The sequence below is a fragment of the Haliotis asinina genome, chromosome 1, assembly GCF_037392515.1.
Source record: "Haliotis asinina isolate JCU_RB_2024 chromosome 1, JCU_Hal_asi_v2, whole genome shotgun sequence".
NCBI lineage: Eukaryota > Metazoa > Mollusca > Gastropoda > Lepetellida > Haliotidae > Haliotis > Haliotis asinina.
In genome coordinates, this window is record NC_090280.1 from 70,889,523 (window position 1) to 70,902,076 (window position 12,554).

Sequence of the window (12,554 nt, forward strand, 5' to 3'; positions counted from 1 at the left end):
GTCTCACTATATATTAGGTCATCTCTTGTTTTCCTAGATTAACCCTATTTGAGGTTTTTGTTTTGGAGGGACAGATTTCACTTTTTGCTATAAAGACCTCTTCCCACGTTTTACTTTTCGTTAGTAAGACCGCTTCCCAGGTTTTACATTTCCTAAGTTTATACGAACATCAACATTCAAATTTATTCAAATGATATATGAGTGTCTGAAATCAATTGCAAAATATCGTTCAAGATTAAACTCACAATACATGTTTTCCCAAGGGGGATTAGAAATGCAAAAATCTCAGATACGTAGGCAGACTCTCTACCGCACAGCCACTGGGCTGACGAAGGTGGTGGGGTTAAATTATCTACTTATAGTTACTGCCATTAAATTGATTTTACACACACTTCAGTCATTGTTATGTAGCTTCGTTAAATGATCATCTACATTGTAATTACTCATCATTAACGGTATATACGTTAAGAGAAAACACTTCTCCTTGGTTTTGGTAGACAATGTAAAACTGTTGGGGTTCCTCCCCATCCGGTTTTACATTGTCTACCAAAAGCGAGGAGAAGAGTTTTCTCCTACACAAAAGCCCCAGGATTAATCATTGCTCTTGTTTTTTATTTGTGAACGAGAAGGGACATTTTCTGTAGTTTAGCACTGGGCTCAAATATGGGAAATAACAGGTGTTTTTTAGGTTTGCACACCTGGCCTTTAAGACAGATAGACAATGTGGCATTACATATATTCACTTGAACCTTCAACTAGAGTGTGCAAAAAATTACACGAAAATAGCAATAAATGGAACTTTCAAAGTAACTAATGTGGTAATTTACTTGTCAAAGAAGTCATCAAAGTGTGTTGGTGAGAGGCACTGCCTGGGAAGAAACCAACAAAAAAACCAAACAAATTCTTAGAATTCAATAGTTCTTACCAGAAAACGTTCTGAAGAAGATCTCTTTGAACCACTCCTGAAAATGTATACAAGAAACTAATAAACAGGTTATGTATACACTTGATTTATCTATGAACCTCTAAAAAATACACAATTTACAGACCTAGATGCAGTGTTTAAAACTCCAAGCCGGAAAATGGGATTGGCAACATTAAAGAAATGGATACAAACTTGCCTGTCTGGTTTTCAACAATAACAGCAAGCTTAGGTAAACTGACAGTACATGTCATGATTGGTTATCATGACATAAACTGTCTAATTGTAAGTATTTTCACATAATTTTTAAAGCAACTTAAACACCTCAAACTGACGACGAGAGGACCTGTCCAATATTATGAAATATTTACTGACAAAAACATCAACCAAACCACCGGACAGGCACTTTTGAAATTTGATCGTCTGAGATGACAAAAGACTGTTCTGGACAGGCAGGAATTTTAAACGCTGCTAGAGGCCAGTAACATAAAATAACACAGTTTGACCTTAAGTCCTTATGAAAAATGGACAATCCTTATAAATAACATATTTCGTGCACTCAGTTACAATTAATTCAATTCCATATTACAAAATCAACATGTGAAACATGATGAGATCAAGAATAATCCCATTAACACTCAACAGACTAGGAAGACAACAAGCAATATGAGTGATCAGTGGGCCTGTCTTATGGTTTACAATTACAAGTGGACATCAGCATCCTTAGTATACCATTGCAGGCTTTTACAGAACACACACAAATGTGCACCCAGAAGATAATGGACACAGGAAAATAATCCTCTGCTTCCAGAAGGATTCACAATTTTGTTTTGTTGTTCCTTTCAAAGCAGCACCATGCAGCACACTTTCCTCCACCAGTCCACATGATCAATGATTTATTCCTGGCTCTAGAAAAATTATCACAACTTGCGTTTCTCTACACTGTTACTTAACAGTGTACCCCTGTGGTGATATTGCTAAAACAAGCGGAAAACTAAACTCAATCACTACTTCACATGACCCTCATACTACATGCAAAGACCCTCAGAAATTGATAATTAGGGGTCCATAGGACCCTGATGGTTTTGAGTCAAGGTATAACCCTGCATTGTATCATGAAATGCACACAGCGACATAAAATTAGTGGTACGCACAATAGTGGAACTGGCTCTGGTCCTTCCCGTAATCTTAAAAATTAAGGCTCTGGGAAGGTTCTATTCCAGTTCCATTATTGTGTATACTGCTACAGAGATGTATGCAAAATTTCATTTCGTTCAGTTGAATAGTTTTCAAGATGTGGACTTTTAAGTGAACATGGGGGTGGGTCTGGCTAAAAGCTAAAAGTAATCTAATGAAGTCATCGAGACTGTTCCCAAACCCTGTTTAGCTATAGCGTAAGCACATGAACTGCATGCAAAACTTCATGAACATCAGTCAAATAGTTCAGGAAATTATCACTTTTTAGTAAGTGTGGTCAGCTAACAATCCAGCGATTTGTACTTGTTATACATTAGCAAGGCGAGAGGTGCTTTTGCCTTGCCACCGTCTTGGGACGTGCTTGTAATGAGTGGAGAGGTGTCTGGAGGTGAATGAGCAGTCGTCGCCTCCCTACAGTCTTTGGAGGTTGTCTCAAGGTTGTTTCGAGCAGGCACTGAAGGCAGATTAGATGCAGTGCGTCTCTCAGATCTGCTACACATGTACGGTTGGCTGATTAACGAGGCGACAGCTGTCTGAATGTGAATGAAATGCAGGTCTCGGGGTCGCTCTGTTTGAGTACTGTGGGCAGACGAGATGCAGCATGTCTCTCTCGGCTCTGTTAATAATGCATGGCTGCCTGGCTGGCTGACTAAAGGGCGATAGCTGTCTGAAGGCAAATGAAATGCAGGTGGCGGCAGTCCTCACCTTGCTACCGTCTCGAGCCCCACTGGAGAGTTACAGTGTGCATGTCTCTTGACTAATCATGCATGGCTAGCTGCAAAATGATCTATCGTGAATCTTCTTCAATAATAATTTGTTTGGTTTTCGCGAGGAAGGCTTGCCAAGCTTGTTGCAGTCCTTGTCCTTTTTTTCTGGTCTACGCTGCAGATGGTGCTTTTGTAAGACTTGGTTCAATTTTGTTACCCAAGGTTATCATAATGTCTTTAAGACTTGCATAAGCGATGACGTATTTCTACATATAAATCCAGCACAAATGATTTTGATGTTTTCAAGGCCAACAGAGGTGTACTCCCAGTAAAAATCTGATATTTTGGTTCTCCCCGAGAAAAACTTTGATATAAAGCGTTGGATTGTTTGTATCCCTTGCTTGCAATCCTCTAATTCCAACACCAGCTGGAAACTCGTATCCCATTGATTCACTAGAAAGTGACCAGCTTTGTTTGGAATGACACCCCCTCGACTAATTGGGAGAAACAAGTATGATATCGAGTAGCCAATCGATTTGGGGGTGAGTCGAACATCAACTGGTTATCAGTTAGGACCTAATGGTACAACATGCTTTTAGAGATCCAAGTTCTCAACACCTCTCATAAGTCGCCTTGACTGCCATCGAACACCTGAACCATCATCCCATGGATTGGGAAAGGCAAATCAGAATGAAAAATGGCCCATCAAAATGTTGAAGTTTACTATTGATACATGGGCAGTGGCCCTTTCTAAATCCAGAAAATGGCCAATAATACTGAAAATGGCTCATTGTCAAAGTTCATTTTCCCCAGTCTCTGTCACCAATGTGTTGTTGTAGTTGAGAATGAGATTGTACTGGTTGTTTTTATGAGACCTCCTGTCTCGACATCTTCTATATATCCAAGGTTACCAACACCACCACAGACTTCCACTCACCTGTAAGTATTGTTTCTTAATTCAAATCCATAAACCTTGCCTTCGACCCCAGGTTTGTTGAAGACGCCAGTGTATCCGAGGTCAGAGATCACAAAGGTAGGACATTTTCTGTCGCAGTCATCTTTATTTTATGTGAAGCGCTACGCTTATGTAGCCTATATTCATGTATTATGTTTAATGTCTAATTCCTAAAAGTTTAATTAGGTGATGGTACCTCAGATTAATTTCTTGTACTGCAGTGGCGCAATGATTTGGTTCTGTAGTCACTGTACTTTTCCGATTTCAACAGCCTGCAGAGGGGTCTAAGAATTGTTCTCAGCTGATTGAGATAAATGCAGTTCTCAGTACAAAACAAGGTCTTGTAACTTAGTGCCTGATACGGTTTTCGGTCGTAGCATTTTGTCAGAGCACTTTTGCAAGCACTCCGCTCAGTCTCAAAGAGTATTTTCCGTGGATGCTGTCAAATACAAGACATTAGAGTCAAGTTTGGTTTCCAAGGGTTTGAAGACTTCGTCATTCAGCAAGCACATGCTGAAGTAGCCGTCCTTTATTTGGCTGCGTTCATTGTTGTTGTGTTTGCTGATGTTGGTCCATCGTGAGTAGTGATACCGCAAAGTGCAACTTCGAGCTGACCCAACGTTATCGATCACATGCAGCAGTGGAATGGGTTCGCCACTTGTGATTCCTGTGAGCGTCGTATACATATTACATATATTCAAGACACAACCATATACATTCAATATGTCTACACAAGAGTACACACTGGGTGTATTTTACTCTAAAACTGCTGTCAATCTCACGCAGATGAAGATCCTGGTGGATGCCCAGGATGGTTCCCACTTTCGAGCTTGATTTATTGTATTTTGAAAGTATTAGCTTTCGGTCAAAAATGCAGAAACGGTGCACGTTTTGTTTCACAACCCTATGCAATTTTAGCAAAATCAATTCAATTTTGCCGTGTGGTGCCCAATGACCAGGTGTGGCATGAACAAAACATTTGTCCAGATTTACTGAGTCAGTGCTTGTTTTGGTTTCATGCCTACTACCAGATCAGACGCATCCTGAAACCAATCGGCATACCGCTCCTGCAGGACAAGGCATGGAACATAGAAAACAATCTTTATGATCAGAATGCGTACAAATAAATTTGACATCGATCTGAAAACGGATTGCGTATACTGGGTACAAACCTTGGTTTGGGTATTCTGTACGGTGTGTGAAGGAAGTCAGCGATGATTTATTGACACAAGGTTTACTACGTCAGGACTTTGCTCTGTCAAGCATCGAATGGTGAAATGATCATATAAATGTTAGAGGTGGTGTCACTTTCACCTTTTCCAAGATAGAGCAACCCAAGACGTGCAGATGCAAACATGGCCAACATCCTGGGTGAAGGGACAACGTACAAATGCAGAAACAGTTCATGGCAAACACTGAGAACTCCATAGTTGCGTGGGTCGATCTGCGAAGTGCCATCAATCAAATTTTACTGGAAAATGTTCATTTGAAAGTCAACTAAGTTTCGGTGTGGGACTGTACAAGGCTCTGAGCGACATCTGACTGAAGATCCACAAACTGGTGGGCTACAAGAATGAGACCATCATCGCAACCGGCAATTACAATTAGGTACAATACCACTATTAAATTCACGCCAACGGTGGCAGCAGCCTCGATATCCTCTGCATATATCCTCACAGTGGGGTTTTGCCTCATTTGGTTAATAATTCCTTAATGGTGACAACGAAAACCTACAGGTTTTCACTGAGCCACATGACCATCTTCGACAACGTGCCAAGCCGGTGCCCAGGATTCCTAGAAGCCCTTCAGTGGCTTTGCAAGAAAGCTTGGCCAAGCAATTTCAGATGTTTTTTTAATCCAGTCTCTGACATCATCGTTGCCTGGTGGTGGTGGTGATGGCAGCAAAGCACTACTTCCTCCTCCCGTTAGGGATATGACAAGGTCAATATGAAGCCCAATGCCGTCAGAATGCTGATGATGGTGATGCCTGTCGGCCAACATGGCGTCTTTGCACAACCCTTGCAGTTCGCGAAGGTCATAAAGGGTTTCATGGACAATATGTTGCTTTGTCCATCCGATGCTACCTCTACCCATTGCAGCATGTCTGTCAAATTGTCTCAATCCAATGTGATAGCCGTGGCACCAAGTTTGCTTCACATGTTGTGCAGGGCATTGGTGGTTTTCATCAGAAAGACGTCGGTTGTAATCTTGGAAATTCAATGTGTCTCAGACAAACCCAACACTGCGATGTCTGGCCAGTGACAACAAAGCAAGGGGTTTTCCCGAGCTGACGCTCACAAGAGCAGATTGAGGGGCAGATTTCAGTCATAGCTTCCCTTAACCTTCCTCAAGCGCACACTGATAACCAAGGCAGTGGCCAAGAATCTCAATACTGTCTCTGTGTCGCTCGAGGAGTACTTGACCACCAAGTGCACGCTGTAGCTGGACATGGGATCCAAAGGTCGACACTGGTACATATTTGGAAGTATGACCTAAATATATCTCGGACTAGATCAGGACGTATGCCCGGAAGTAAACAAATCTCATGTTACAAACCAGCACTGAGTAGCAGAGCGAGTCTCTGGATTGCATTTTTTATTATTCCCACCTCTTTTAACGTGCATCTATAATATTTAATCAGGGACTCGCTCCACTATTTGGTGCAGGTCTGTAGCTTGAGATTTGTTTTCTTCCAGGCAAATGTCCTGACTTCGTCCGAGAATGGACGGTAAAATTTTTGAAAGCTTTAAAGGGAAATAAAATCAGCATGTAAGTGATACGCAAGGTACTTTATAGAGGTCAACGGAGGATAAATTGTGCAGTTTTTTCAACGATCAAAGCTAAGGAAGCGTTCGTCAGACCAAAAACGAGTCGAGGCGAGCCGGGCCGCCATTGCTAGTGTCACACCTTTCTATATCTTATATATTTAGGTGGTCATACTTCCAAATATATATCAGAGTTAAGCGCCTATGATTGCAGCGGAAGTCACATTGACAAAGGCATGTGATCAACAAGACCTCTGGACATGAAATGATGGATTGCCATCAATAGAATCACCACTTACGCTTATGGACATGCATGTGCATGCATGCGTACATACATCATGAAGAAAATTTATTACAGCCCGTGCGGGTACTGGAAAGGAGCGGATGCAGTCCTAAAGCTCGCCAAAGCAGCTCAAGTCTCAGAAGAGAAAGCTAAATCCTGGCTCATAATACAAGTCATCTGGCAAGGCTACCTTCCAGTGCCTCTGTGCATCCTGAGAAGAAAATACAACATTTCCATGCCGAATTTCCACTGATCATAAAATATCACATTTTTGGAAACCTCCAATATATTGTGGCAACACCTAGTTCCCCTTTGCTCTCTAGTTTGGCGTTTTCATCCACTAGGCTACGAAAGATCATTGTGTTGAACCATGTGTCCCTCACAGGATGGGAACAGCCAGTTGTACATCAGTTGACACCACTGTTCAATCATTTGCGGGCTGTTCCATCAATGTTTTTCTGCTCAGTACATGTAGACAAAACATTTGCACAAATTGAAAACAATACGTATTTCTGTTTTACATTCACGACTGGTCATAACTCGGATAAAACACTTCTTATGGTTTTGGAAGCAAAAGTAAACCTATGGAGAAGGGAAAATCCTGAGGGCTGAAGTAACTTGTCATACCGCATGTCAGGTAGATATCCCATATGCAGTGATGTAAACATGTTGTGGTTTATTTTTCAGGAGGTAACATATAAAGTGGTTGATAAAATTCTATCCTCGCGATGGCGGTTTATCACTCTTAAAAAAGGTTTGTTGTCTGACTCTGATTGTCGGACATCTTGCCAGTTTGTTTCCAAACCATGTGCTCGCATCAGTGCATGGAATGCACAAGCTATTCATGAAAATTGGCCATGTGATGTCAACACACTCACAATACCGTGCACCACATGGAGATCTATCACAAGGCACTGGGGCATATTGATGTATATCATACATATTGTATTAGAAGACATTTTACAGAAAAATGGTTGATAATTTGGAGAAAACACTTCTACTCGCGTTAACTTCTTTCTGCAGGGTTCGATTTATCGCCAAAACCTCCAGATTTCACGCAAAGAAATCTACATTTAAAGCACAACTTTTTCTACCAGTGTGCAAAGCATTTTGTGTTCTGGGAACAAGCAACAGAAAAACACATTGTCTCCATGGAAACAACAAAACAAAGTAAAGTTTCTCACAGCTAATTTGACTTGATGATGACAACATATGCAAGGCAATGGTGTCTAAATTCCAAAATATTATAGGTGGCTTTATGGCATGCAGTGCACTGAACTAGGCAATTTAGGAACGCAAAGCTTTTCATCCTCCATGAACACTCTTCTGATAAAGCATGAATTGTTACCTATAAGTACAGTGTGGTTATGTGGTTTCCCATGTGTGGAAAGAATTACTTGTAAATCTCAAAAAGGTCCATTAATGTAGCCTACTAACCCAGTTACACATCTATTAGAAGGGAATATCCTGATACATTGCCAGTTACAATTATGTTCTGAAAACCAAGTCCGACCAGGGATGAAACTCAGAAGCATGATCATTCAAATTTATATTTGACTGGCTTGGTATGAACATGATAACAGCATTTTACCTCAATCACAAACATGGGGTTCACATGGATCCCCAGTTATTAGTTTAAAAGGTCCTTGCAGGCAGTATGAGGGTACTGTAAAGTAACTGTGGTTTGATAATTTCTTTAGAGTCTGGAATGAATCATTAATCATGTGGACTGATGAATGAAATGATGCATGCAACTGCTCTTACAGAAACAACCAAAACACATAGCAGCAGAATGTAACTGCAATACATATTTCAATAACCAGTGGAACATTTAAATTGAACAGTTATATTCACATGTCATCATGTACGTTTCATTATGCAATGCAAGGTTTTACCTCAACTCACTAACTTGGATCCTTTGGACCCCCAATTATTAGTTCTAAAGATCCTTACATGCAGTATGAAGGTCCTGTGTAGAAGTAAAGGAGATGGATTTTACACAGTTTTCAAGCAATATTCCAGCAATATCACAGCAGGGGGGACACTGTTAAGTGTTCAGAACTGTACGCTTTGAAAAATTCATTAATGCCTGGAATCACCGATGGAGAAAATGATATGGCTACAATATACAATATTGTGGGTCTCTCTGGATGGAGCGAAAATAAAATGAGATTCCTTAAGAGCCAAACTGCCTTCAAAGCAAGTGATCATGCTAGGCATGACCAGGTCACGTCTTTACTCGGAAGATATGTTATGTTTGATTGTGATACATGATGCAAGCGAGGTACTTAGCTATTACAAAAGGTTTTCAGGGCTTTATTCCAGATGTCAGTGCTGCTGTATACACATACGCATTCTAATAACTGACATTATTTTTCTGTTTTGCATTATCTTTTGTCTTCAAATAAGCTGGCAACAATTAACTCACAAACAGTGCATTCCAAGGTTTGGCTTACATAAACAAACTGTCATGCGAGATCATTTTGTCTCTGTGCTAATGCTGATGCAGGATGTTCTGCTACATCATTTACCTTTTAAACTGAGTGTCAGGTGGGACTGTATGCACATCCTAAGAGAATACCTGATGCTACCTCATAACTGATGGAAAATATGCAACAGATTGTTCTGTCTGGTGATTCTATCAAATAAGCAAGGGTGGTACGGCCACGACTTCATGTATGAAGGAAAACATTATTAAGTTCCATATTTCTTACTTCCAATATAATTGTAGGGTCACTTTCATAAGCCAATTATAAATGGATGTATATTTGGAAGCAAAACATGGGGCAAAGCACACATCACATCCCACTTCCCTTTCTGAGAACAGTTTCATGACACTAGCTTGGCAAAATTTAAACGATTGTTAAATTAGTACAAAATAACATCCTCGCATATTATTCCCAATGTAAATTACTTATTCTGTACTAAAAATAACCCAGATACATATCGATAATGGTAACTTAAGTCAATTGAGCCTCAAAACTTGCTCATAAACCAAGGGCAACAACTGGACGATCGTGTAACTTATGTTGATGATGAAAAAAATATCATTGCACGTGACAACTTCACTGAAATAATTTATCAATAATTCTTGTGTGAGAGATATCTCACTCAGAATGACAACAAACCTAGATGTGTGGCTTGAGTTAGCGCCCGACTGCCTTCCCCGATTTGATGCTCTACCCTTCGAGCTGTAGTTTATGGTGGACATTCTTACTCCTCGGAAGGCCAATAATCAGGTATTAACTCAGCTGCAGATCAAGGGAGCATTGCAACACACGGTATATTTTAAAGAAAACTCCAGTGGTTACTCTGTCGCATGTAAATTTGGGTAAAACTAGTTTTTAAAAACTACTTTGTATACAAATAAAAGATTTTGGTCAGCTGTAAGTGACCAAGTGCGACATGCGACAGAATACAGTATGTCGGTCGGACTATTTTATGATGTCACCAGGAATGATTTCTGAAGTCTTTACATTTTGTGTCAATTATCACTATCAACGTGTACTACCAATTATGGAGGCAGTGCAACTTTAATGGACACTGGTGACATGGAAAGTGATACAAACATTTAAATCGCATCGACCTATATTCTTGAAAGCCGGTTTTCTCCCCAGTATGTTACACGTCCACATGCATTGGAATAAAAGTATAATATTTGAATGCAGTTTACGAAAGAATAAAAGAGTATAGAAGAATGATAACACAGCATTACAAATGCATATTTCAAATGCATTGAAACATATAAAGTAATCCGCAGGTGGTCATATAAAACGATTATTTCAATTCAAATAGCTGGATCAGAGGGTATGAGCATGCGCAATGTTCCCAAACCGCACTTCCTGTAAGAACACGGAAAACTCACGAAAACTTTGTTTTGATCTGTAACTACAGGACATATTTGTTTAAAAAATGCAGGAATCACGCTCCACATGTTGACGGATTTACTTTACCATATTTACTGATGTACTGTATTTTGATATGCTCTGAATATAAAACTCGGAAATATTTTCGGCAGACATCTAGTAGTTTCAAAGGTGTTCCTTTTCTACGGAAGTACAAGACAAGTAACGTTATGTGAGAACTGTCGGGGGTGAGGTTTGGTTTTTCTGAAGTGTCTCATGGCTAATGCTAATCCAGATGAACCGATGGATTCTGCCAGTGATGGAAGTGATGACGATGTGTCTGGTTTGGGGAAGAGCAGTGCCAATGGCTCCGTTGTGGCAAATGTTGACAGATACGGATTTATGGGAGGAAAACAGTACACAAATCCAGACACCGAAGAGTAAGAGATGATGTTGATTTTTATAGGGAGTAGTGCACTTTACCGGGCGCAATTTTTTTTCGGATGGATATACTCGCACCAAAGGTATGCCAACCCTAAACTTTACTCACCAACCCTAAGGATCTAGAAGGGGGGTCCCCAAGGGCTAAGGATCTAGAAGGGCAGTCTAAGCAAACTTATCATCAGTACTTTTCATTACACACCACTACTGAGTCTAACAAAACCTTATGGGAGGTCAAGCCAGGTAACCTTTGAGATGGACCACATGATAAGAACACAACTTACCAAATCGCGAAAGTGCACAATCGCACATAAGTTTTGAACTTTTTATCTCGATAAGGTTCATACCCAAACGATTCCGAATGCTATTTAGCATACGCTCACTTCCGGCTAATGCACACGGCGCACATACAGCCATGACAACAGTGAGTAAACAATCGCTGAAAATGGTGTTTTTGGCAATATTCAGGAATGTTATCTTGCAGAAATATTAGCTAATGGTAACCATGTCAACAGAAACCCCAAAGTGTATATACTGCAGGTCAAATATCTGTGTTATATGCAGATTTTTGTTTGTGGAGAGATCTGTGTCAGTGACCTGAATATTTTGAAAGTCCCTCCGATCCCTAAACAGTAGCCGTTGACTGATTGGTTAAATTTATTGAGTTTGATTGGAGGGTCATTGGTCACTCAAAGGTTACCTGACGTGACCTTCTACTAGGTTTTGTTAGACTCAGTGGTGGAGTGTAACGAAATACACTGAGACTAAGTTTACTTAGACTGCTAGAAGAGGGGTGCCCAAGCGCTCAGGATACAGCAGCGCGTTCTTTAGCAAGCGCTCAGAAGTCCCCAGGTAGCGCGCCTGGTAAACTGCACTCTGGCCGATACTAAATAATAAAGGTCACATGCAACCCAAACAACAAACATAATTAAAAGGGCACTGATGCGGAGCAATTTCCGTGGACTTGTGTCTTTCGTTATTGTTTTTCTCCCGTGAGTACCCGGATGGTATCCCAGAATTCGTGACTGGTTCGTGATCTCTGCTGCTCTTACCATATGTGCAATTGATCGTTTATGTGTAGACTGTCCAACAAAGTTGAAGTCATTTTCCTTTGTTATTATAAAAACAAATCAAACATCTTGAAGTTTACTCATCTGCCAGTGATGTAAAAAAAACATTGGGACTGAAAAATAACGAAGTGGGTGTACGTCTTTATATTTTGTCTTATAAATCTAATTAGTTCCTTGTCACATTTGTATGCATTTTGAAAGTTAATAATAAAAAAACACACGGTCTGCTTATACTTACATTGAATTTCTAACATGATTTTAATACCTAAAGATTGTATAGATTGCCAACATGAATCATAATTCACACACACCCTATTCGCGACCTAGTGCATGTTTTCTGTAATACAAATTCTGCTGAATGATACAAGA

The 12,554-nt window shown here is 40.2% G+C and overlaps 2 protein-coding genes across 3 annotated transcripts in view; one reads left to right on the plus strand and one right to left on the minus strand.

Annotated features, from left to right (window-relative positions):
* LOC137296459 (ataxin-2-like protein) overlaps window positions 1-10,673 on the minus strand; it is a 104,542-nt gene extending 93,869 nt beyond the window's left edge. Inside the window, exons 1-2 of one of the 2 annotated variants that reach the window (XM_067828252.1) lie at window positions 9,958-10,673; window positions 926-962 (exon numbers count right to left, since the gene is read on the minus strand). In XM_067828252.1, the coding sequence (XP_067684353.1) occupies window positions 926-962; window positions 9,958-10,040 (120 nt within the window). In that variant the 5' untranslated portion in view covers window positions 10,041-10,673. The remainder of the gene's footprint in view (window positions 1-925; window positions 963-9,957) is intronic. The other variant, XM_067828257.1, reaches the window with a different exon arrangement.
* Window positions 10,674-10,675: 2 nt separating this feature from the next.
* Window positions 10,676-12,554, plus strand: part of LOC137296492 (TBC1 domain family member 10B-like) — a 74,859-nt gene continuing 72,980 nt past the window's right edge. Inside the window, exon 1 of the mRNA XM_067828284.1 lies at window positions 10,676-11,114. Within this exon, the coding sequence (XP_067684385.1) occupies window positions 10,951-11,114 (164 nt within the window). The 5' untranslated portion in view covers window positions 10,676-10,950. The remainder of the gene's footprint in view (window positions 11,115-12,554) is intronic.